The sequence below is a fragment of the Heloderma suspectum genome, chromosome 1 (genome assembly GCF_057233095.1).
Source record: "Heloderma suspectum isolate Gila_16-S chromosome 1, 16-S_ref, whole genome shotgun sequence".
Lineage (NCBI taxonomy): Eukaryota > Metazoa > Chordata > Lepidosauria > Squamata > Helodermatidae > Heloderma > Heloderma suspectum.
The window spans coordinates 212,073,043-212,100,141 of NC_139458.1; the positions used below are offsets into that span (position 1 = coordinate 212,073,043).

A 27,099-nucleotide genomic window follows, 5' to 3' on the forward strand; every position below is an offset into this window, starting at 1 on the left:
TATGTATTCTTGGCAGGCAGCAGTGATTGCCCTTTATTTGACCTACGTAACTTCTGAAATGGCCCTGAGATAGCATTGCATATTCCTAGGAGACTCATAGCTGAACAGAGATTTGAGTTTCCATGTCCAACAAACAGCCATAGTAATTCTTGTAGGAAATACTGTTGGCCAGAAGAGCGTTTTTAGTAAAACAAGATAAATCATTTGATCAGCCATCATCAATGGCACAAATGATATTTTGTAGCTTGCAATCATTTCAGTTTGTGCTAGCTTGATATGTGGTTTTCAAACGTAGAACAAGAAGACAGTATTTGAAGTCTATAGCAGGGTGGGAAAACTCTAACACTTCAGTCTTACTGTGTAAAAAAAAAAATAATTAAGATTCCCCCACCCCACCCCCCGTTAAACACCTTTATCTTACATTCGGTAGCTGTACTGAAGTTACTTCTCACCGTAGAGTACACTACATCTAATTTTAATCAGTTCTGAAAAATTTATATTTTGCCTATGTGGAGATAGTGCTTTGAAATACTTAAGTGTTAAATAAAATTGCTTCATCTACCATACTTGGTCTTATAAATGAGACATTTTAAGAACTAAATAATTTGCACTTCTAACTTTTGTTAAAGTTTTTCATTTGATTTTCTTACTGGTGCAATAATTAAGGGAACTGCATGTTAAAGCAACATTAATATTTGGATAAATTCAATTGAAATGCCTTATTTAAAAATATTCTTAAATACTCAAAAACACTGAAATGACTTGTCACTTTGAGTCTGCATGTGTCCAATTTCTCAAAATTAGTCACACATGCAACCCAACTCCTGCTGTGCAGCCCTGTAAGGTGGTTATAACAGATAACAGACTTTGAAGGAAGAAAAAGCCTTACTTGGTAAGATTTTTCAAGAATGGAATGGTTAGTGAGATATTTGAGTTCTAGTTTTTTGTAAAGGCTTCATTATAGATCTGTCATTGCTTGTGTGCATAATTCACCTGTCAATCAGCTCCATCTTTCTACACTGGCTAGCTTACACAGGGGAACAGAGCCTCTAACTTAGTAATACCTTTTTTGTCCCATTAAAAAAAGCAACTGCCCTTCTATTAGCAATGAATATTAGCTGTTTTTAAGTGCTTAAGGGTGCAATCCTATGCATGTTTAGACAGAATAAAGTCCCAAAATTCCCAGCACACTGGCTGCGGCATGCTGGGAGTTGTAGGACCTTTTTCTGTCTAAACATGCATAGGATTGCACCCTTAGGCATTTAAACAGCTAATATTCGTTGCTAATAGAACCCTATCACCTAGCTTCTTCTCTGCCCCTTGTTACCTTCAAAGTGCAGTCCTTTCTAGCCATAGTCAAGTCAATTACAAATGTATTAGGAAGTTTGAGATTGACCTGCTGAAAAATTTCAGGAACTTGGAGAAACCAAAATATGGGTTGGGATCCAAAGAAATGTGCACATAGTTCTGGTCACCCAAGTGGCCCTTGGTTAGTGTTTTTTGAACAGCAGCCCCACCTCCCCATATGCCATGTGGCAACTCATTTTTGAAATTGAGGTGGTGCTGAAAATGGATTTTAATGTAGTATGGGGTTGAGGTATGTGCCTGATGTTCAAAGATGGGATGTGTGGGCAGAGTCAGATATACCACTGAGTATGTCCTAGACTTCACTGTGTCTAAAGCAGTTCTTTGGATCCCAACTATAATATATTAAAATACATAGATGGCATTTATTGGAAATGTTAAGAACTGTGCTCTTGGATTTCCTTCCCTTCATTTTGCTCAGTGGGGCTATCCAGAAAAAGAAGTCAATTGTGTGTAGATCTTATAGGCCAAACTGGAACTCAGAAACCCACACGAAAGGGGTACCCTGTTTGAGGGTCATTGTACTGTTGACACTAATTTTGTAGTAGAAACGTTTGGGTTTTCTTTTTGTTGAGGATCAGAAAAAAGATATGACCAGCTACAAGCTGATGGGAAAGTATTGGTGGGGATGCTGAATCAGCCAATAGGCTATGCGCTATCTCTTGACTGACTTCGCAACATCTCAGAATTAAGTTTTAATAATTTTCAAAATGGCAGTCAGTCACATTGAGCTCAGCTCCATCACAGTATTCTACTCCATAATTTCCTGTTTAAATAGGAAACACAACTTGAACACATTAGGGTCTTTGTAACGGTGAAACTAAAGAGGTGTGGACATTTTCATTGCTGATATGGGAAACTACTAGGAATCCCATTTTAAAGGAATTGTAGATTATTAGTTTAAAAAATTAATGTTGTTAGTCTAGGTGATCTAATAACTTTTGCCTGTTTTATCTTATTATGTCCATACCATGCTTGCCTAAGCATCAGCAATTTGCTCGCTGACCCTTACTCTACTAATTAAGGATGCAGCTATTAGTTTACAGCTGTACTTCAGTTAAATTGACTATAACCCCAAAGATGTTATTGTTGTCAATAAACATATCTCCTAATACGAAATGAAGTCTGCTGTGGGTAAATGACGTTAATTTTCTTTGAATTAATTACAATTTAGGAATATCAGCAATAGCTTTCATATTAGCTATTTTTTGTTGCATTAATGATATTATAATTCTGAGAAGGATGTATTATATAACATTCTTTAATTAGCCTTTATTGGGTTCTCGTAGCTGTGCTGTTTTTTAGTCCAGTAAATTTCTACATCGTGATCTCATTGCTTGTGAATGTTAATATATCCTGCTTTTCTCATTAATTTTTATCTTTAACAATTATTTTGCTTTGTTTCATTACAGGTTATGCCACTATTTTGTCAAATTGTTCAGTTGCTTATGTATTCAGAGCATACCCTGCTACTTCAGTACTGATTTCACTGAATTCCATACTAAATTATTAGCCAAATCATATTTTGCCAAAGGTTATTTTCTGCTGTCTCTTTACACACACAAAGGGATTTAAAATATCATTATAGATCCATGTGGATTTCTTAGAAATAACAATATGTTTTCTCTGGTAATCAGACTTTCTAGTTCCAAATTAACTTAGAGTTTAAAAGATAAACTATCAATATTATTTTTCTTAAGTTTGAATATGGCAAACACAACAGATTTATTCACCAAGCAAGTTGGGCTCGGCATCCAGTTTGATGTATGTTCGTAATACGTTTGTATAAAGCATAATCCAGCCAAATTTAAGCACTTTGAAGTCCCATTGATGTCCATTGGGAAGACTTAAGCACATGCCTAGATCTTCCACTGTAAGCAGTGCAGGTTCAAAGTTTATTTAGGGCGCAATCCTATGGCTGCTAGACGGTCATAGGATTATTGATTTTCTGGGAACTGAGCTCAGAGCCAGCACTCCAAGGTTGGTTCCCAGAAACCCGACTTCCCTCCCCCGCTGTCTTGTAGGTAGCATGGTTCGTCCCTGGCTCCATGCTCGTAAGAGCAGCGTGGAGCGGGGGTAAAGGGGACATTCCTTGGGGTGGGGAGGAGACGGCGGAAGTGCCGTTATGATGCTTCCTATGCACTGTCCGGCTTCCCTCCCCCACTTCAAGGCACCTTGACTAGACATACAAAATGGGCTGCCTAGCCTCAAATGCAGGGTGGCTACAGCACGGAGGAGATGATCCCCTCCATGCTATGCTTGCCCTGCATTGGATAGTCAGTTGTATCCGAGTTTGTAGGCAGCCAACTATCCCCATAGGATCGTGCCCTTTATACATTTTTATATCACCCTTCAATATAAATAATCTCAGGGTGCCTTACATTGTAAAGCACAGCAAACAAAACACGCAATAAGCATCATAACATTAAAATAGCCAATACAGCTAGTAGCAAAATTTTATCACAAATTGCAAATTAAAAGCTTAGGAGAATAAAAAGGTCTTCTGGTGGTGCCAAAGAGAAGGAGATGCTAGGTGAGCCTCCCTGGGGAGATACTTCCATAAGCAGGGTGGTTGAGAGCACTTTCCTCCAGTCTCCATCCGCTTCTGATTGTTGGGGGCACCTGGAAAACAGTCTGCGATGACTATCTCAGTGCAGAGGCGGGTGGAATTAGGCATTGCTTCAGGTACCCTGATCCCAAGATTTATGGGGCTTTAAAGGTGATTGTGTTTGAAACAGATTGGTAGGTAGTGAAAACACTTGAGTACTGGTGAGATACAATCCCACTGACTGTTCCCAGTCAAAAGCCTTGCAGTTGAGAAAGGTAATCCTGCCTTTGGCAATGCAGTTACATTGCATTGCGGTAGTTCATTCTGGTGATTACTAGAACACAGATAACTGCAGCTAGGAGGATCAGTATCTGGCACATCAGGTGCAGCTGGTGGAAGGAGCCTCATGGCAGTAACATCACTTGGGTATCCAGGGACAAGGTTTGATATTAAAACATCTCCAGACTTGCAGATGTGATCATTTAAGGCAGGCTTCCTCAGTACGGGTCCCTCCAGATGTTTTGGCTATCAGCCGCAGCATGGCCAGTGCTCACGTTGATGGGGATTGCAGGGCAATTATATAGAGGGATCAGGTTGGGGAAAGCTACTTTAAGGGTGCATCCCCATTCAGAACAAGTTGAACTCCACCTCCCAGATTAGACAAAACATCCACCAGTAGTTCCTCCATCTTGTCTGGATTGAGCTTCAATTTATTGAACTTCATCCCATCCATTGCTGATTCCAGACATTGGTTCAACACATCTATTGCCTCACCTGAATCATATGAAAATGAGTAGCACTGAGTGTCAACAGCATGCTGATTGACATGTTATCACAAATTCCCCTATGATCTCACCAAGTGGCTGCATAGGAGACATGATGGAACCTTGTGGACCATGTGGCATAAAAGCCTCAGGACCAAGCAGGTGTCTTAGCATCACCTTCTGATAATAACTCTCCAGGTAGAAATGAACTTCTTCAAATGAGTGCCTTCAGTCTCTAGCCCACAGAGCCTACTGAAAAGGATGCTATGTATGATGGTATCAAAGCTTGGTGAGTGGTTCAGGAGAATTAGCAAGGTTTCTTCGTGTGTCTTTTCTGGCATAGGTCATTAATCAGGGGAGGCCAAGGCAGTTGCCATATCAAAACCAGTCCTGAAACCAGATTGAAAGGCTTTCAGATAAACATTCTCAACCAAGAGTGCATGGAACTGAGTGGCTACCACCTGCTCAGGCACCTTGGCTGAGAAAGGGATGTTTGAGACTGGCTTACAGTTGTTACAATCCTCGGGAACCAAGGAGGACTGATCTCACAATTGCCCCTTTTAAGGGGGCTTTGACGTCCCCCTCTTGTTAAAAGGCATTCACCAACACTTGCTGGAACCAGCTACTCAACTGCCACCAACTAACTATCGTTAGTCACAAAGGGCAAATGTTGAGCAAACAAATAGTAGTACACATCCTCAGGCCACACCAATTGAAAATTGTCCAATAAAATAGCACTGCAAGTTTCTAGTGTCCTGCAGAAACAGTTACATCCAAGTTGAGGAAAATGGAACAGATTTTATCTTTGAAATGTTAATCAAAGAAGTCACAGTATTTAGCACAGCTTAGAAAAAAAAGACAGGACACCCTGGAGAAGATGCTGATGCTAGGGAAAGTAGAAGGCAAAAGGAAGAGGGGCTGACCAAGGGCAAGATGGATGGATGATATTCTGGAGGTGACGGACTCGACCTTGGGGGAGCTGGGGGTGGTGATGGCCGACAGGAAGCTCTGGCGTAGGTTGGTCCATGAAGTCATGAAGCGTCGGAAGCGACTAACCGAATAAACAACAACAAGAAAAGTAAAAACTTAACCTTAGCTGGATTGTGCCCAGTGTTGTTTGATCAAATATAAAATTTCACTTGTAATGTTCAGTGAGCACTTCTGTCCAATAAAGTATATACATACTGCCTCAGTCCCACCAATTCACTATATTGTATGATAGCTCTAATTTCTCTTAAACTTCCCATCTTGACGTATGTGAAGCTCCATTCACCATCATACTGTTTTTCAGGGGTTTTTCCCCCTTCCACTCACTCTCCATCAGTTTCTATTGTGTTTGACATGCACTCCATCCATTTCTTCTTTCCTCTTTGGATATCCTGCTGACAGCAGTTTATCAGTGACTAGAATTAGGGATGTCAGAGGATTCCGCCATGGATCACAGTGAGGCCGAATGCCAATGCATTCGGCCCCCCAAAATCCGTGGTGGAACGTAGCCCCCCCGCCCCACCACCCCGTGAAATTGGCCCGGAATGGAGCCTACCTTTGTCAGCCGTTCTGGTGCTCCTCGAATGGTGTTCACATCTGTGGCCGCCATTCGCCTGTTTCGAATGGCCGTGATAGGCTACGTAAGTATTTACGTAGCCTATCACGGCTAATGCAGGGATGCCATTTGCGTCCCTGCCGAGGCCATGATAGGCTACATAAATATATACGTAGCCTATCATGGCAATAGACAGGAACGCAAATGGCGGCTGCCGTAACTGCCGCCATTTGCGTCCCTGTCTTTAGCCGTGATAGGCTACTTATATATACGTATATAAATATATACGTAACCTATCACGGCAAAAGACAGGGGCACAAATGGCGGCGGCTACGGCGGCTGTCATTTGCGTCCCTGCGCAGCCCAGTGGCTGGATGTCTGGCTGTGGGCAGCCCTGGACAGCAGCTCCGCAGAGTTGCCACAGAGCGGAGCCGGCCAGGGAGGATTCCAGGGGGAGGGACGGAGTGCCTCCCCCCCACTGTGGATTGCCTGGCGTGGAGCCAGGTAAGAGTTTCATACATCCCTAACTAGAATAGGTATGACAAATGAACAGATTTTTATACTTGCTTTTCTTTCATGTTGTACCTGTTCTATTAATATATAAAAAGATGGGAAACACAGTGTTAGAAGAGATTGCAATAGATAAGTAGTGTGGTGGTCTCTAATTAATTTTTTCTCAGACTGTTAAAGAGCGTGAAGGACCCAGAGCTCAATGGAAGAATGCATGCTTTGCAAGTTTATGGCCCCAGATTCATTCCTTGGTATCTCCAGGAAATAGGTCTGTGAAAGAGACCTGGAGAATCACAGTGACCTGGTTCACATTTTACAGTGGGAGTTCCTGGTTTATTTAGGAAAAAAGCCAGTTGCGTGGTTTCTGCTTTTAATTAACAACCAAGGAATGCTCCCCTGGGTTGTTTCGTGATGTTTAAACCCAGTACTCTGGCTTCTTTATTATTTAAACAACCCAACATTTGCCCATGGTTTGTTGTTGGGTTAAGTCTGGGTTTGCACACCACAAAACAACGGAAGAATAGGGCGATCCTAGGTTGTTAATTAAAAGCAGATATGGGTTGTGTGCTGCTCGCACACTCCGTTCATCTCCACAATTCCTGGGTTAAACAAACCAGGAATTGCTGCTCTGATGTGTGAACCTGGTCAATAAGTCCAAGTAGATAGTAATGAGTTAGAGCAGCGGTCCCCAAACTTTTTTGCACCATGGACCGGGGGAGGGAGGTTTCGTGGGCGGACTTCCGGCCGCTGGGATGCAAATGGCGTCCGCACAGCGGACGCCATTTGCATCCCAGCGGCTGGAAGTCCGCCAGCGGCCGGGGCCAGCCGGCAGCTCCGCGCACTCACTGCGAAGCGGAGCCGGCTGGGGCCAGCGAGGATTCCGGGGGGAGGGATGGATCGCCTCCCCCCCCCCCACGGACCCAAGGTAAGGGGGTTTCACACACCCCTTCACAGCCTGGTTCTTAACAAGCCACAGACCAGTGCTGGTCCGCGGCCCGGGGGTTGGGGACTCCTGGGTTAGAGGGACCAACGTCCTGACTCTGGATAAGACAGCTCCATATGTGTTTTTTGTCCACTTAACATTAAAAAATAATTGAAAGATTATTTTGTTTGGTTATGAAATATATTATTGGTTAAAAACACTCTGAGACTACTCAGTCTAGTACGAAGTTAGAGCAGTTTGAGTTCCTTTGTGACAGATGACATCACCAATCCACTGCCAACCTTCCCCTTTCCTCTTGAAAAGTTGCATTTTCTGAAACTCATTTTACTCTTTTTTTTTCACACAATTCAGTGTGAATTGGCACAGGTTTTTCAATCGGAGGCCATGAAGGTAGTAAGGCAACAAATTATCACTGCCAAACACCAAGCCGATGGCGATGCCAAAGCTATGGTAGGGGCCATCGCGCGTCGCAGATGTGCCTGGTTGAGGTTGGCAGGCCTTGCACAGGAGGCACGTTCTCAAATTGAAGACCTTCTGTTTGATGGTGAGAGTTTATTTAACTCTAAGACTGACGAGGCCATGAACACTATTCAGAAGGCTAAGAACATGGCAAGGAAAATGGGTCTCTCACAGGCTCAGCTGCCCTTTAGACAACGATGGTGGTACCATCAGTCGACTTTTCCTCATTCTCGTCCTCATCAGGATTGACTGGTGCGACAGCAACAGGGTTTCTGACAGAAGCGCCAGTTTGCTTCAACATTGCACTTCCAGTCTTCCCATAGGAGGCCTGAGTTTACAAAGAAGCAATGTCTTTGACTGCTCCTTGGCACCGATTCTTCTCCAGGATTATCCTCCCCTTTTCCACTTCCATCTCATGGCCTTTTTTTGTCATGGCGGAGAATAACAACAGACTTGTGGGTCCTTGCCATTATTTGTCGAGGTTACAGAATCGAGTTTGACGCTCTTCTTGGGCATCACAACTGCACCCTCTTCTCCACTACTTCTTGAAGAGGTAGACAAGCTTCTTTCGAAGAGATCAAACAAACTGGTCCCTCCGATGGAGTTGCACAAGGGCTTCTATTCCCACTATTTTGCGGTACCCTAAAAGGATGGCGGGCTTTGCCCAATTCTGTATCTCAGAGAGGTCAATCTGTTCATTCCACCCAGAAAGTTCAGAATGACCATGTTGGCTTTGATCCTACACTTGCTACAGATGGAAGATTGGTTTGCAACCATCAGTCTGAAAGACGCGTACTTTCATATCGCAGTAGAGGAGTTCAGCCAGCATTTTCTCCATTTCTCAGTCGACGGTCTTGCTTACCAGTTCAGGGTGCTGCCGTTTGGGCTCGCCACAGCTCCATGGGTCTTCGCAAAATGCATGGCCATGGTGTGTGCCCATCTCAGGCTTCAAGGGGTCCAGATCTATCCTTAGATTGATGATTGGCTCCTAGTTGCTCCATCAAAGACTCGTTTGCAGAAAAGCGTCCAACTTAGGCTGGAATTTTTGGAAGACCTCAGTTTGTGTGTGAACATGAAGAAATCATTCTTAGTGCCATCCCAAATTGTTGAGTTCATTGGGGCCTCCATAAGTTCCCAGGAAGGTCAGGCGTTTCTTCCTCGAGATCAGGCACAAGTGTTAATGCAGCTTATCTCAGGTGTTCTAGCCTGCTGTACTGTACAAGCCTACACGGTACAGAAACTACTAGGGCTGATGGTGGCTACAACTGAGGTGGTCCTGTATGCCTACCTTCGCATGAGTAGCTTGTGCAGCTTGATTAAGTTAGGGACTAAGTGATCAGAGAGGCATCTGCATGTTCTGAAGGACTCACGCTGCCCTGCATAGGTGGTATACCTGGTGAGAGTCTCTTCTATTGAGTTAGAAGTCAGCCAGTACTGACTCCTTTGTCCTGGCTGATCCTAAGCCCTTCCTTAGTCAGCCTTCCTAGAAAGAATGGAGATTTAGAGGCAAGATGCTTGGATGATACTTGAAAAGGCAGAAAGAAAAAACTCTTTGGTAACACTGGGTGGGAGGGAGCAGGACAAATGGAATGAAGTATCCTCAAAGAAGGCATGGCTGGCTTTTGATGTGCTAGAGATAATAGGTGAAAGTAAATTAGAAGTGTGGTAAAAATAGTAGTATCGGTCACTTTCAAACAAAAGGGGGGGTGGCATGGCTGGCTGGAACATGGAACAGGAGCAGTTTATCCTGCAACATTTTGTTGTCCCACTTTTAAACTTTGAGTTCAAATAATTTCCTCTCTGAACCCTTGCCCAGTGATTAAATCTGAGTAAAGCAAACAAGTAAACAATCTTAATTTGAAATTATCAGATTTTTATTGTAGAGATTAAAATCTACTGATGAGCTGCAATAGACCTACTCTGCTGAAATCTGTAAATATCGTTTTTACATTCCATAAAAAGGAGAAGACTGGAGCTGTCCTGGCCTAAAACATTTTGGTACATGTGGTGAAATATAAGATGATCCTAATTTTTGTGCAGTAGGTGAATAGACTGGCTCTTGATAGTACTTCAGCACTAGTGACAGGACAACTTCCTCTACCACACCTGAAAGTAGGGATGTGCGAACTCACCCCCGTCCAGGTTCTGCGGACTCCTGCCCAGCCCCTGCCCCTGCTTGTCGGGCCCCGGACTGTGCTCAAACTCCTATTCTCAACGAGCAGCCCAAACTGACCTCAGTGGCCTCATCGAGCTCTGCGGTCACCATTTCTAAAAAAAAATTAAATGGCAATAGCAAAAATGCACATGTTTTTCTATGTACAAAAATGCACATTTTTGCAAATGCATATATTCTCATGTGTGAAATGCGCATTTTTGCAAAGGCACACAGTGTGTATACGAAAATGTGCATTTTTGTAAAATATGCATTTCTGTGCATATGCAAATATGTGCATTCGCAAAATGCGCATTTTCGCATGTGCACAAATTTGTGCATTTTTTTGATTGCCATTTTATTTCTCAGAAAATGGTGACTGCAAAGCTTGACAAGGCTGCCGGGATGAGTTCAGGCTATTCGCCGAGTGCGGACGGGGTGAGCAGGGGTAGGGGCTCAGCGAGTGGGGCTTGGGGGTGCGGGCAGGAGCAGATCTGCCAGATTCCCAGACCGAATTGGGCACCTGTGCTATCCCTACCTGAAAGCAACAGGGCTAACTTAAGGGAGTGTAGGGCAGACTCTGGTACACACAGCTGTCCTACGTCCTTTTCCCCACCCGATGCAGTTGCCTCAACGCACCCAATGGTAGGTCCCAGTCCTTATCTGAAGTTATCTCTTGAACTCTGATAATGAACCCTGAACTTGATGTGAACCTAATGCTTTCTTTAGAAAGAATAGTTACTTGGTACAAGAGATGTGACTTCATTCTTGGCCGCTTTTCACTCTGCCTCTTCTTTTTAGAAGTTTGAGAAGGAACTTGCAATATGAGCTCCACAATAAATAATTTAAAAACACAGAAAACCCCAAACATGTAAATCCTTTGTGTGCCAGCACATGATAGCATAATAAGACATGCTAGCATATGTTCATCACTGTTTCCTATCAGTTTCATTTTTATTGGCTTTTGTGCCAAGTGTCTTTATTGTTTTTTATGCTGAGTATATTTATAAAGCAGTTTGAAGTTTTGGTGAGAGGAAATGTTAATAAATGTCAAAAGTGATCTGAAAAATTCCACTGTGTACCCAGATCATACGCACGTACGTGTGTGTGTGTGTGTGTGTGTGTGAGAGAGAGAGAGAGAGAGAGAGAGATTGTGGATCACATCTTTGTGTTTGGGCATGGAGAAGAATGAAAAGGACAGACAGAGAGAGCATGCACCGAAAGCATTCTTTGTTAACTTCACATACAAGCTTATGTTGGCATAGGGAAACACGGTTTCAGTAAAGGAGAGATACTGGAAGTCAACTTTGGAATGGTTGGTAAAGATTAGCATAGTGGTGTGGAGTGATTAACTGTATAGGTAAAGAAACTTCTCCTAACCATTTCTTTAATGGAGAGGAGGAGGGCCATGTAAGCCACCTTGGGTTCCTTGGAAGAAGAAAAAATGTAGGATATAAATGTAATCATAATAATGATAATCATGAGAAGCTGCCCAAGGGCTTCATAACATATTGAACAGCTTTGGACATTAGTAAATAAGAACTGCCGTCAGGATATTCAGTTACTTCCGCATTCAGCTGGTGGTGTTTCTTGTAAGGATTTTGTAAGGAAATAGTAAACCTCATTAATATGAGTTATTAATATAGAAATCTATCTATCTATCTCAAGCTGAGGAGAAGCTCCTCCCATCTTTGGTTGCTAGTATCATGTGTTACCTGAGCCTCGTGCTCAGTAACGCACTTCCAAAATTAGTCGTGGTGGTTGTGGTAGTGAGGATATTCCCCTGTGGGCCTGGTGAGGCAATAACAGTACCATGATGGTGGTGTTACTGTTACCCCAGCACCTCCAACAGCCTCCTCAACTGAAAGCTTTTGAGAGCCAGAAGCAATTGATAGTATCTGACTGGGTGAGGCCTGCAAGATTCAAGGAAGAGTGCATTTGAAACTGTAGCGGAAACTTTAGAATTAAGGTGTTTTATAATTTTTAAATAGTTGCCTTTTTTTAAGTACGTAAACTGCTTTGAGAACTTTTTTGTGTGGTACATAAATATTCTAAATCAGTACATAGTTAATAAAATGACTCATGTGGTCAGTATCATCATTTTTCCATAACTTGTAATATTCAGTGTCAAAAGGCACTTGAACTTTATTCATTCATTCATTTCATTTCTATACCGCCCAATAGCCGAAGCTCTCTGGGCGGTTCACAAAAATTAAAACCAAACAACACACAATAAAACAATTTAAAATATATAGAACATTAAAACCACAATATAACAATACAACCACAATAAAACCTAGCAGCAGTGCAGGAGTTTAAAATACAAATTTTTAAAACAGCAAAGCTAAAAGTTTAGAAAGCTAAAATGCTAAAATGCCTGGGAAAATAAAAAGGTCTTCACTTGGTGCCGAAAGGAATACACTGTACGTGCCAGGCAAACCTCACTAGGGAGCTCATTCCAGAGCCGGGGTGCCACAGCAGAAAAAGCCCTCCTCCTAGTAGCCACCCGCCTCACTTCCTTTGGCAGGGGCTCACAGACAAGGGCCGCTGACGATGATCTTAAGGTCCGGGCAGGCACATATGGGAGGAGGCGATCCTTCAGATAACCTGGCCCCAAAGCCATTAAGGGCTTTAAATGTTAATACCAGCACTTTGAATCGGGCCCAGAAATGGACTGGCAGCCAGTGCAGCTGAAAAAGTACTGGTGTAATATGAGCTCGCAGGCCAGTCCCTGTTAACAATCTTGCTGCCCTATTTGGGACCAGCTGAAGTTTCCGGACCATTTTCAAAGGCAGCCCCACGTATAACGCGTTGCACTAATCCAGACGAGAAGTTATCAGAGCATGGATAACTGTAGCTAGGCTATCTCTGTCCAGATAAGGGCGTAGTTGGTATACCAGCCTAAGCTGATAAAAAGTGCTCTGTGCCACTGAGTTCACCTGTGCCCCAAGTGACAGTTCTGGATCCAAGAGCACCCCCAGACTATGAACCTGATCCTTTAGGGGGAGTGCAGCCCACTCCAGAACAGGTTGAATATTTGAATATCACCTAGCCAGGCAGACGAACCACCCACTAACAGTACCTCCGTCTTCTCTGGATTGAGTTTCAGTTTATTGGCCCTCATCCAGTCCATTACCGTGCCCAGGCACTGATTCACAACAGCCACTGCCTCGCCTGGTTTTGATGAGAAAGAGAGGTAGAGCTGGGTGTCATCCGCATATTGATGGCACCTCAGCCCACACCTCCGGATAACCTCCCCCAGCGGTTTCATGTAGATGTTAAACAGCATGGGGGATAAAATAGAGCCCTGTGGAACCCCATGGCACAATTGCCATGGCACAGAGCAATAATCCCCCAGCACCACCTTCTGGAATCGGCCATCCAAGTGGGAGCAGAACCAATACAGTGCAGTGCCTCCAATTCCCAACCCAGACAACCTATCCAGAAGGATACCATGGTTGATGGTATCAACAGCCACTGAGAGGTCCAGAAGAATCAAGAGGGTCGCACTCCCCTTGTCCCTCTCCTGGCAGAGGTCATCCCACAGGGTGACCAAGGCAGTTTCCGCTCCAAAACCAGGCCTGAAGCCCGACTGAAATGGATCTAGATAATCCATTTCATTCAACAGTGCCTGGAGCTGTCCTACAACCACCCGCTCAAGCACCTTGCCCAGGAAGGGGATGTTGGCCACTGGCCTATAATTATTAACATCCTCAGGGTCCAGGTTAGTCTTTTTCAGGAGTGGTCTAATTACCGCCTCTTTTAAAGCGGCAGGCACCACTCCCTCTCTCAAGGAGGAATTTACAACCTCCTGGACCCAGCCAGACATCCCCTCCTTGCTTGATCTAATAAGCCATGAAGGGCAAGGGTCAAGCACACAAGTGGTCGATCGGACTTGGCCAAGCACCTTGTCCGCATCCTCAGGCCTCAGTAACTGAAACTCATCCAATAAAACTGGACCAGACGGTGCTCTGAACGCCTCTACCAATGGAACTGCATTAATTGTGGTGTCCAATTCATGGCGAATCTGAGCGACTTTATCTTCAAAGTGCCATGCAAACCCGTCACAGGTGCCACCTTGGGTTCCACCGTCTCTCTCCTTGGCCCAATGTAATGTAACAGGCCGCGAACCACTTGGAAAATCTCCGCTGGATGACACTGAGAAGATGCAATACTGGTGGAAAAGAACTGTCTCTTTTCCACCCTCACCACCATAGAGTAGGCTTGATAGTGGGCTCTTACCTGTGTTCGGTCAGACTCAGCACAAGTTTTCCTCCACCTGCGTTCTAGCCGTCTCCCCTCTTGCTTCATTGCCCTCAGCTCAGGTGTATACCAAGGAGCTGGCTGGGCTCTGCTCAGAGGGAGAGGGCGCTTGGGCGCGATCGTGTCAACCGCCCGAGTCATTTCTGCATTCCACAGAGCGACCTGGGCCTCGACAGGAGCACCAGCCATACCAGCAGGAAAATCCCCCAGAGCCCTCTGGAATCCATCAGAATCCATTAATCTCCGGGGGCGGACTATTTTAATTGGTCCCCCACCCTTGCAGAGGGGGAAGGCTGCCAGAAGTCTAAACCTCAGCAGGAAGTGATCTGACCATGACAAAGGGACAGATGTTAATTCTTCCACTTTCAGATCACCATCCTCCTGCCCAGTTGAGAAAACCAGATCAAGCGTGTGTCCTTTTATATGTGTTGGGCTGATGACATGTTGGGACAGTCCCATGGTTGTCATGGCGGCCATGAAGTCCTGGGCTGCCCCGGATACAGCGGCTTCAGCATGGAAGTTGAGATCCCCCAGGACCATCATCCTAGGGGTCCTCAACACCAAATCCGAGACCACCTCCGTCAACTCAGGCAGGGAGTCTGATGGGCAGCGGGGTGGGCGGTACACCAACAGAATCCCTAGTCTGTCCCGGGTACCCAACACAAAGTACAAACACTCAAGATCTGCACTCGAATGAGCAGGAAGCCTGGAGAGGGAGATTGAATTCCTATAGACCACGGCAACCCCCCCTCCCCAACCCTCAAGTCGGTGGTGGTGCTGCTCTGAGTACCCAGGAGGGCACAGCTGGGAGGGAGTGACCCCTCCCAGTTCCCCCACCCAGGTCTCAGTAATAGATACCAGGTCAGCCCCCTCATCCACAATCAAATCATGGATGAGGGAGATTGTATTTTGGGCCAACCTGGCATTCAGCAGCAGCAGCACCAGACCCGAGGGCAGACTGGTAAGGCTGCCAGGAACCATCAGGTTGGGGGAAGAACCAGAAGAGGGGACAGCTGTAAGGTGTCTAGCCCCTCTTCTCCTCAGCTGGCCTGTTAATCCCCCAACGCCATACCTCCCCCTGCCAGTGACCACAGTTATAGTGGTGCCTCCCTGACCCCCTGAGTTGCCCAATAGTCCTCCCAGGCACATATTAAAATATTAGTGTATAAAATGTTCAACAGTATAAAAGAATATAAAAGATAAAAGAGAACAGCAGCTAAGAAGGAGCAGATAAAATCCACGTTTTCCCCTTTCCCCCTCGTCTTTAAAGCTGCTGCCCTGTGCTGCTGCTATTTGCTGCGGGTATCTGTGGCTGCTGGTGTCTCTGAAGAGGCAGGTGGGTGGATCTTCAGGTGCTGTTCCGTGCTAAGTGTGCACTTATCATCGCACTTGGCGCTGCCTCTGGCAGCCCCACCTTAAGTACCTGTTTGGCAGGGGCAGAAGCAGGCTCAGGATCCACCTGGTGCAGCTGGCTGGTCCTCCTTCCCACAGGCTCCTTCCCCTGTGATCTTGACATGAGAGTTCTGTTTAACACAACTTAGATGCATCCCTCTTCCCATGTGGCTTGCATGGAGGTGAAGGATGAGCTTATGGATGAGGCTGGGGGAGGAAATTACAAAACAGCACTTAAATCCCCATTCTTACCTGTAATCCTCATGAAGAATTTCTTTCTTCAACTCCATTTCTTTTCAGTTTCCTATGGCCCAGAAGTCAGTTTGAACTCTGAATACACTGAGGACTCTATACACACTTACCAGGGAGTAAGCTCCACAGAACTCAACAGGAGGACTGAAGTTTCAAATAATAATGCATAAGATTGTGCTTTAAGTATGCTACCTTCTTTGCATATGTTGTGTGTGTTCTTAATGCAAAGTTTTCATAGAGCTCCTTTCTTTGAAATGGCCCAGTTGCCAGGCTTTGTGGGAGATAAAATTTCCAGAGGCTTTGGTTTATGTAGGGGTATTGAGGACTGTCTAGATATATGTGTTTCAAGTATCATCTTATTACTATAAAATACACTTTCTTGCTTTCCTGTCTTGCCCTAAATTGAAAGACCTGTTTTTCACAGCACTTTCTCTCAATTACCAAAATAGGCTTAAAGTAAAAATATTATTGCTGTTCTGAGACATATGTGATTTCATGGCTTTCCCTTTTCTCAGGTAATTTAGCATGTTATGCTTATTATTTGCGAAGTCAAAGCTTCAGTGCTTTTGTATTATTATTTTGTCTCTTGATCACAGATGAGAAAATTGTATGGTGGCAAGTTTGTTTCTTTTGACACCATTGAAGCATCAAAAATCAGTATTTTAGACATTGCTGTGAAAAATAGTTTTTGGACTGAAAGGTCTTGAGCCTAAATCTGAGGTGGAAGATTTAGTACAGTTCATAGATGTCTTACCCCAGCAGTGTGTGTGTGTGTGTGTGTAGCAACTGAGTTTTCCAGTCTTGATATTGAATATCCCTTGGTACTGTCTGCAGTTTAATCCTACTTTAAGCAGTTTCTCTGTAATTGGAAATCTGCTCTTTGTATGTGTGTGTGTGTGTGTGTGTGAGAGAGAGAGTTTGTGGGAGGCGGGTTCAAATGTGTAATCTCACTTTATTCTTTAGCTATCTAATTCAAGTGAAGATGTGCTCACTGATCAAATACATTTTTGGGTCCTTGGGAGAAGCACTGGCTGGAACTCCACCAGTCAGCACCCCAGGTGGGGAGCTTGCTTTGCTCTGCTCTGGCTTTTTCCAGACAGTGCCCAGTCTAAGGCCCCAGCTAGAGAAGTGCTCCTCTGGCTGGTGCCTCAGAGAGTGAAAGAGTTGCTGTCCTGCTCCCTCTCCCTTCTGAGTGGGAGAGGCTTCACCTGCAGGCCAGATGGGCCAAATTTGGCCCACAGGCTGGAGGTTCTCCATCCATGCTTTAGGAGGACTGCTTCTGTGCAGTGTTCTTGCCAGCCAGGGACAGGAGCTTTGCAGTGTGATTCAGGGCTTGCAAAGGGAGGAAGAGGGTTTATGGGAGGATGGGGGGAAAGGAAAAAGAATGCTGTTCTTTCCCACACTCCTGAAATCTTCTCCTGCTTTTCTGTACATAGCTAAAAGGCACATGTTTGGGGCTGGATGCCAGTTGAAAACCTGGGCACTTTATTGATTTGTAGCATTGAGGGTGGGGGACTGTCTGGAGAGGGGGAAAGGAAAAAGGTGTTCTTTTTCTTCCTGAAGACTCCTTGTATAGTTTTGGAAGCAGCTCCTCAAACCCCAGTTTCTCTTCCCCTTTCACTTTCCAGGACACAAAAAATTGTTAGGTGCTCTAAAACTGAAGTATTATAACTGCCTTGAATCACAGTATTGGGAAACAAAGTTTAAAGGTTATATAATGGGGGGAAAAGAAATGGTTAAATACTCAAGCAGGCTAATTTTCTCCCCACAATTTTCTTTTTTTCATTTCCAAAACACCCTCAGTATGCAAATATGCTCAACATGTCGTAGGTGATGCAAGTTGAGGAATATAGGTCCTTGTTATTTCTATGGCAAAGCCCACTAAGAAGTATTCTTGTGGGATTTCCCACACCTCCCTCAGATACCTGTTAAAATGCAGTCCTGAAATTTGTCCAGAAGTGTTGCAAGACTCTCTTGTTTGGCTTGGCTTTTAGGAGGCAGGATTAAACTGGGCTCATTTTTATTCAGTTCAAAGATTGTGGTAGAATTTAAAGGAGAAAGTGGCCTCTGGTGTGAAGGGTGCATTCTTTTAGCGCTTAGTAGGTTTTAAAAAACCAGCATATTGAATTCTGCCTCGAAGATAATAAGGAGCCGGTGCTGATGTGGGAGTAGTGCTATAACCAGGTGGAGTTGTTGAAAAGAACTGTACATTGATAGTGCTGTGTAAATAATAATTCTGAGATTTTGTTAAACTTATTTTAAGACCCATCATACTCCCAGATCACCCTACTTCTTTAAATAAATCATTACTATGAAGCAAAACACTTTTCCAATACATTTGGTAGTGTACTAATGAAGGCAGTGGGCTTAATTTATTGACTGATTTAGCCAGCCTTCCCCAACCTGGTGCCCTACACAAGTTTTGGATTATAACTTCCAGCATTCCTGATCATTGGCCATGGTGGCTGGGGCTGATGGGAGTTGAAGTCCAAAACATTTGAAGGCAGCAGGTTGGGGAAGGCTGGGTTAAATATTCCAGTGGGATGCAAATAACTTGCCTGTATCCCTTCTATTTTATATCACAACTTTAGCTGATTGTGATGTGGGAAGAAGTGGTGTCTAGAGTATTGTATTGCTGTTTCTTCTTTTCATTATGCATATAGGCATCGGCAAGTTTTTAAGGAGAATGCCATATGTCACAATTTTTAAGGGAAATTATGCAATTATTCAAATTCAGATATTCAAATAATGTTACCGAGGCAGAGGGAGACATCACACTATTTTAAGGACACTACAGAACTAATAATGTAACTCTCTTCCCCTCAAACTCCTTCCCAAGCAGCCTCTGGCAGCCCCACCTTAAGTACCTGGTTGGGCAGGGACAAAGACAAACTCAGCCTCAGGATCCAGCTGGTGCAGCTGGTCCTCTTCCCCTCAGACGCCTTCCCTTTTTAACTCTTTTTCATTATGCAGCCTATATTTGTGTTTGCCCTAGTGAGAAAGAAGTATTATCAAACAGATAAGCCCACTGTCAGCAGATGATATATTGGTGATTCCATGTACTGTACACCTTTGTGACCCTCATAGCAATAATGCAAATACCAAATAGAGCAAAATTCATAACAAAGACTTTCACTGAATAGATCGTTTTTGCTGGCTAAAATATGCATACATACAGGTGGAATACATAAGTGTTCTATTTTAACACTCAAAGAATATTCAACAAAAAGCTTTAGAGAATAAAATAAAGGGTCCTGCCCCAAGGAGCTTACTATTTAATTTTTGACAGTGGAGGAGGCAACAGATGGGAAGAGAGTAAGGGAGGTGCAAGGCTGACCATTGGGAGAGGGGAGAAATGGAAGAAGCTACCATTCAATATATAAAGCTACCAAAATACCAAGGGAGGGGGCTGTGTGGGGGAAGGGTTGGATGCTTCAAGGCCCCCTCCCTCGTGGCAACTCCAATAAAGGCCAAATTGACCCAGGCTTAGAGCACAGGTTTTGCCCTCACCGCCAATAAAGTCTCCAAGTCCAGGACCGCATCTATATGGCACCACTTTGACCCTTCCACCCTGTCGCAACTGTGCAGCTATTCGGCTTCAAGTCAGCATGCCCTGCAATACACTCGTGATGTACTGCGTACTTCTCTTACAGACTCGCCGTGCCCCCCCCTTTTTTTTTTGGCCATTTTACTGAAATGTGCAGCTGTGCAGTCCCATGAGTGTGGGGGTGTGATACTTCAGTGGCTGTTTTGTATCTGAGGGACTCTGCTGTGTCTTTCCATCCCTTTTTAAGTAAAACATGAGTGTTTTGTGCTCCTTCATTTCTGCACCATCAGTTTGTCAGTTCCCTAGCCCGAGACTCTCATGATGGTTCGCACTCACAAGCATGAGCGCTACGTGCCTAGCCATCGCTCTGAAATGGTGGCCAGAGCAATGTTGGTCCTTCCCCAAGGGAACCCCCCCCCTTGAGTACTCAGTCCACAACCATTGCGAAGATACGAAGCTGCAAAACTGTGTGAAAGTGTGATTAAATAGATGAAAACGCCCCTCTGTGCCTCTGTAACTGCGCAGCTGCGAAGGGATGGGGGAGTAAAGGGGCGTCACAGAGTGATGCAGGCACTACGCACGCCTACAACATGCCCACTGTAAGTTGTGAAGTCAGTTCGGGAAGGAACAGATGGCCTGCAACCATGGGGGAACCCACAGCAAACCCACACCATTTCAGCCGTAAAGCTATTTGATTATGCTAAATGCAGCCGTTTACAGCTGCGTTTAGCTTAATCTAAGAGGTTTACGGCCGCAAATGGCGTAGTGGACCCCATTTGCGTCTGGAGCCAGCCTCAGCCAGCGATACGGCACGCCAATGGCGGCCATATCGCTGGCACTCCGGAGCCACTGGCGGGGATTCTGCAGGGAAGCAGAGGTGAGGGATCCTTTCCGCCACGGACTCCAGAGGCTGGATTCAATAGACCTCACTGGGGTCCATGGCGGATTTCTCTGACATCCCTACTTGATCCTATACTTTTTCCTTACAGCTTTAGCTTAATCTGTAGCCTCAATGTTTGATCTTAGCTGCAGGTGTTACATCGTGTAACCAAGCAATCACCAGTATTGCCCAGGAACTAAAGCAGTACACATAGCTTCTTCAGTTGTATACAGGGGGTTTCAGGCTCCCTCATGCTCTTGCTGCCCTTTAGAGCTGGGGGACTATATTTTTTTCCTCTCCCATGAATGAGTAAAAGCACTTTCCTCTCATGTGGTGTGTGTATGCACAATAAATTGTACAATGTTTTAAAAAGCCGCATTTTCGCCTTTTCTAGCCTTCCCACATAAGCTGTCATATAAAATGAGGTAAATATAGTAACATCAGGTCAATTACTTGGACAGCAGTATTAAGTCTGCTCTTGCAGTCTCATTGTAACAGAGGTGTAGAGGACTTAGTCAACCACAATGTGGCTGGAGTTCCTGGGCATTTGCTTTCTGTTTGTAGTTCAGATTCATCTAAGTAGTAGCAACTGTTCTGAATCCAGATTATGATATTGAACTTTTAAATGCACATCTTTAAATCTTTTTAGTGTTCAGCACGCTCATCTTCAGAAGACTGGGATCTCCCTGCACACAGCGAAGTGCTGACATCTCAGAAAACAAAATTCATTTTCAGGTATGAATACATTTATATTTCCTTTCCAATTGTATTGTTCCTTATCTGTCCTAGATGTCAAAACAGCCATACATCTGTGCAGATATATATGTATATGTGTGTGTGTGTATATATATATATGTGTGTGTGTGCGCGCATGCGCGCGTGTTTGTGTTTGCATGTCACATATATGCATGTGTTACATCGTGCCTATTATAGATTCAATATGTTTTTCCTTCAAACAATTTATTGAAGAGAAATGGTAATACAGTGAGAAATACTAGCACTAGGTGGACTTCAAACTAGCTTGAAAGCCTCTTCATTGCCATTTTACCATAATCAGATCTTCAAACATCTGTTCTTTGGTTAAAAACAGCTGGGGGGGACTGGATTGTGGACCTTTTCCCTTGCCATTTCCCCAGTCCCCCTCTCCAAGCTGATATAAGCCATGGAGGGGAGTTGGGGCAGACGGGGGGAAGATATAGTACTATGCTTCTCTATCCCACAACCTCCCCTTCAGTTAATAGCAATCATGGGGGAATTTTACTCAGAGGAAATGATATGGTGGGTGAGGAAAGAGTTAGCCCCCACATTGCCATGACCCCAGTTCAATTCACCCACACCACACACACACACACACACACACACGCTGTGTAGCTGCTTTTTAAAAAAGGACATTAGGAGATCCAGTCATGGATCTTCTACATCATATCTAGTTTGGTCTTTGTTGTCATGCATGCTAGACATTCAGAATTGAAAAAGGGACATGAGCTAAATAGTCAACCCCCCAATATTTGTTTGTTTGTTTATTTGTGTTACTTCCATACCACTTAACGCAATAAAATTCCTAAGTGGTTCACATATAAATATTAAAATACATTATTAAAAAAATTCTAATTACAATAATAGTATAGAGCAATACAAGGAGCAGTAAGATGGAGCAGTATGATTAATTATAATTAATTACAAATCAGGGAAAGCCTGGGTGAACAAGTGTATTTTCAGGAAGTGTTTGAAACATACCACATTTTCTGCCTCCCGAACTGCATGGGGGAGGGTTTTCTACAGGGTGGATGCCACCACCAAGAAGACCCACCTTCAACCTATTACATGGTGACATTCTGTTGGTCGTGGAATGACCAGCAAAGCCTCCTTTGAAGATCTTAATGGTTGGCTGGATATATACAGGGGGAGGAAGTCTGCTAGGTATCCTGGTCCCAAGTTGTTTAGGGCTTTGTATGTCAATAACATAACCTTGAACATGGCTCAGTAGCTAATATGCAGCCAGTGCAGTTCTTTTAACACAGGTCTTATGTGAAGATAGCTGGGTATCCCAGTGCGCACCCTAGCTGCAGCTTCTGAACCAAGCACATAGAGCACGTTCTAATCCCCACTTGGCCATGAAGCTCACTGGGTGACTTTGGGCCAGTCACTGAATCTCATACTAGCCTACCTCACAAGGTTGTTGTGAGGATAAAATGGAGGGGATGATGACTATGTAAGCTGCCTTGGGTTCCTTGCAAGAGGAAAAGAGGCAGGAAATAAGTGTAATAAAAAAATAAAAATAAATAATAAATCAAACTAAGCAAGCAAAGCTTAGAAGAAAAAGAAAGAGTGAACAGGCACGCTTGCTGTCAGGTGGTATGAGGCATGAGAGTTAGATGTTTTCTGTCACCCAGTCAGTCCCACTCTGCTCAGTTGTTTCTTCTGTACTGTAGCAGCTTGAGGAAGTGTGGTTAAAAGTCTTCTGAGTTGAGGCAAAGAGATACAATCTCTTCCTTTTTCTTCAATCTGTTTTTAGGAAAGCAGCAAAAGTTAGTGGATTTTGAAGAGGGATTTAAGAGGGGTGTGTGGGGGGGGTGAGAGAGAGAGAGAGAGAGAAAGAGAGAGAGAGAAAGAGAGAGGTGGCATTGTGTTAAATGTTCTGAGAGAAAGTTTCAGGTATGAGGAGCAGCAAAAGAGAATAAGTAGACCAATTCTGGAGAGCAGCTTGTTATTCGCTGATCCAGTTAATTTTATATAGTTACAATATATGTCTTAATGGTCATATTTAATAATAACAAGATCGTAAAGTGATGGCAATTTCTTTTGTTATAAACTTTATAATAGAAATCTAGCTCTTTAAGAGGTAAAATAGCTGTGAAAAAGAATGAACATTCTTGTTGGACCTTAACATATCAAGGAGCTCAAAATAGCAAACAGGTGCCATACTTTGTTATATAACCCTCACTCTATGCTGTTGAAGGTGGTAGTGGTGGTGGAATGTAGCACTGTTATGGAACTTAAGTGCATACTTTGCCCATTTGATGTGGTTCCCTGTTGTATGAGTACCAACGTGTACATTTTAGAAGCAGCTACCCTGTTGCACAGATAAGCATCAGTTATGAGATGGCACAATGCACAATTAAGAGAGCACAGACCAGCTGTTAGTTTTGATGAAGGTCTTTTAACCATTTGAGTAACCTCCAAAAATTATTGTCATTTATATAAAAGTCTGTTATGCCTTGGTCACACCCCAGTATGACCAAGGGATTGCTAATGCTGTTCAGGCTGCAGAGGGACCTCTAGTAATTCTGGAAAGTTACTGCTTGCCTTTCCCCCTCAATAGAGGAAGGGGCAGCCCTAGACTAGCTGCCCGAGGCAAACCATTCATTTGGCACCCCTGAACCGCAAGGGCAGATCTAGGCTGATATTTTTGGTAAACTGGGAAACATTTCTGCCCCAATTTTCTGTTTAAGGAAGAGGCACCCCCCCTGCAACTTTAGAAGCCAAAATATTATCATTTATACTAAAACATGCCCAAAATGTGTGTGTGTGTGTTTACTAAGCACTGTATCAACACAGAGGATCTGATAAAAATAACAACAGGAGATGAGCACAGCCCTGGAAGAAGGGTCCTGGTTGCATCCTCAGGGCGACATGCCCAACAAGGTGCCACAAGGCCCTAGACTGAATCCTCCAAGGCTGAAGGAAGCAGCTGCTCTCGGGAGGACCTCTCACTCCCTGCCTCCAACTGGGAACAGCAGCAGAGCAGGAGGATATCCTGTGTCACCTGAGGGAGGACCAGGTCCCAAAAGTGGGTGTGGGTGGGCAGCTTGACTTAGCCCCACCATCCTCAGTCAGTCCCTCATTCACCTCTAGCCTCAGTCATATTCCCTCTATACAGGCACGGGAATTGAAATAATGGCATCTTTGTTTAGTTGTATTTTTTTAATTTGAATTTTTTTCCTCGAATGTGGCGCCCCACTTAACTTGGCACCCTAGGCGACCACCTAGTTTTCCTACATGGACACCCTTGAATAGATGGTCCAGCTGTACCTAAATTCTATTAATGAGACTGACAGAGAAAAGGCTAGACCTGGTCTAAAATTTATAAATTTATTTACCTGGTCCAAATTTTAGACCTGGTCTAAAATTTATTTAAATTTATTTAAATAAATAAAATTTATTTATTAAATAAATTTTATTTATTTTTAAATTAAATAAATTTAAATTTATTTATTTAAAATTTTGGTCTCCATGTCCCCAGCAGCAGCACTTACTAAGTACTGCTCCTGCGGCAGGAAGGTGAGGAGGGCTATTATCACTGGAGAGGAATCGTATGGACAAGGACTTCTCTCCCCTTTCCATCATGGTGGTGAAAGGAAAGGCTGAACCCCGAGCAACTTGGGTATCTCAACCCAACATGCAGCTTTCGGACACTGATGTGTTAGTGGCAAAATTTGCCCCTTCCATCTGGTCCCGGGGTGACCAGTATTGTGAAAAGAGGGGTGCATTTGCACCTAGCTGAACAATGTATCTGAGAGTGGCCATTAACATCAATAGGAGAAAATAACAGGCTGCTCTCAGGGACAGCAGTTTGGTGAGGACCAAACCTGTGCCCTGAAATGGACCTGAATAACAATCACCTCACCCCTTTCCCAAGGAACTTAGGGAGGCATACATGCTGCCCCCAATTTTATTGACATAGCAATCCTGCGAACTAGGTTAGGCTGAGGGATAGCTGGCCCAAAGTCAACCTGGGTCTCCTTGGTCTAAGTCCAACATTGTGTCTCCTGATTACACTGGCATTCTCCCATGGTAGAGGTGGTAGGGAGCATGTCTCTGTCCTCCCTCACTGCCTTTAATCATAATGAAATCAAATTTTAACAATATGTAATCATAATTTTCTCTCACTGGTTACTGATTCTAGTTTTTATTCTTCACTGTGCTTTCTTCTGTTCCTTCTATATCTCATCATGTCATTCTGCTTCCGCTAAGCCAATTTAAGAACAGCATGGTCCAAATGAGAGCATTACTTTTAGGGAGTGGTGGAAAAAAGATGTAGTGGATAGTGCAGCTGATCTCTGACCTGTTGATGACTTTGAACTGCAGGGGAAGTGATATTAAGAATCAATGGGAAAACCAGGGTGATGTTTGTGGTAACCTTTCTGCATAGCTGCCACCTTCAATTATGCTACATTAGCATTATTCGTTTCAACATTTTTGAATTCAAGGATCTCTGTAGCCAGATCGCTAACTGGGAGGAAGAAGTGAGTTTCCTAATCAGATAAAGACTTGCCATATCAATATTCTTATGGAAGGTACCTTGTTATACCTGATATTGAAACTTGTTTGTGAGGGCAATGATGAAGCAGTTAAAAACACATTGTTAAAAAGTAGGAAACCTGGGAGCTTGCTCTCTCAAATTCAAAACTGTTTACAATTTTTACATTCTATAAGATTTTAAGAAAATCTCACCTGCAGTGTTGATAACTCAGATGCACGATAAAGGCATGGGGACATTTAGCACTTTGAAGCCTTAAACCAAAGCTTCTGTTTTGGGTGTGTGTGTGTGTGTGTGTGTGTTTTAGCACGTTTCCAGACAAGTTTATTAAATCCTTTCAGTATAGGCTTGCCTTCTTATTCCTCACTATATAGGCATATAGGCTTTCTATATGCCTATCTTGTTAAAATTATTAGGTGTAGCAAGAAGACAAAATAAATAATGTATTTTCCATTTCATCTCAAAATAGGTGATAGAGAGCCAATACCTAATTTTTCCTCTGAAATGTGAGAATATTTATTTACTTGCTTCTAGAAGGATGGGAGATATGCGGGGGAAGAGAAGGGTGTTTTGTTTATTACCAGTGAAAGGAAACTTGGATCTAGAGGGAAAGGCGTATTTTCTTATTTAGCAATAAACAAATGCAGGAATAAGAGGTTTGCTTTAAAAGTAAGCTCAATAAAATCATACATCCTTACACAGAATATTTAATGTGCCCAATAATAGCTAATGACTTAAGGCACTCTTTTACTTTCCTCTTTCTTAGATTCCTGTTTCCTGCCCAGAACTTCTTAATTAAAAGAGGTTGAAAATAAAACAGTGTTATGCTGTAGTTCAGGAATGTATCACAAGCCTTGAAATTCCACCCCATAGCACAACATGTGGAAACCGAAATGTAATTTTGCAAGCCTCATTTTGCAACATGTTTTTCCATAGTAAAAATATCCCTGTTGATGAAAAATTAAACTTAAACTATTAGAAAGTAGATACTTGATTTATTCACACTTGATTACTTGGAATTCTGAAAAGATTTCATGCGTGGGTTATTCATTATGTATTCTATCATAGCCACTGCCATGTTTGCCTTCTATGTTGTTTCAGATGGGGTTGTATCCGGCTAAGTCTGGAACCACTTGATTTAAATACACTTATTAAAAGTAACTATAGTTAAAAACTCCTTTTCTTTATCAGCACATGTAGTTTATGTTCTCATAACAGAGG

The 27,099-nt window shown here is 43.6% G+C and overlaps 1 protein-coding gene across 1 annotated transcript in view; it reads left to right on the forward strand.

Moving 5' to 3' along the window:
- The window catches only part of PARD3B (par-3 family cell polarity regulator beta), a 679,914-nt gene that overhangs the window by 175,130 nt on the left and 477,685 nt on the right, over positions 1-27,099 (forward strand). The window contains exon 5 of the mRNA XM_084818423.1: positions 21,268-21,353. Within this exon, the coding sequence (XP_084674549.1) occupies positions 21,268-21,353 (86 nt within the window). The remainder of the gene's footprint in view (positions 1-21,267; positions 21,354-27,099) is intronic.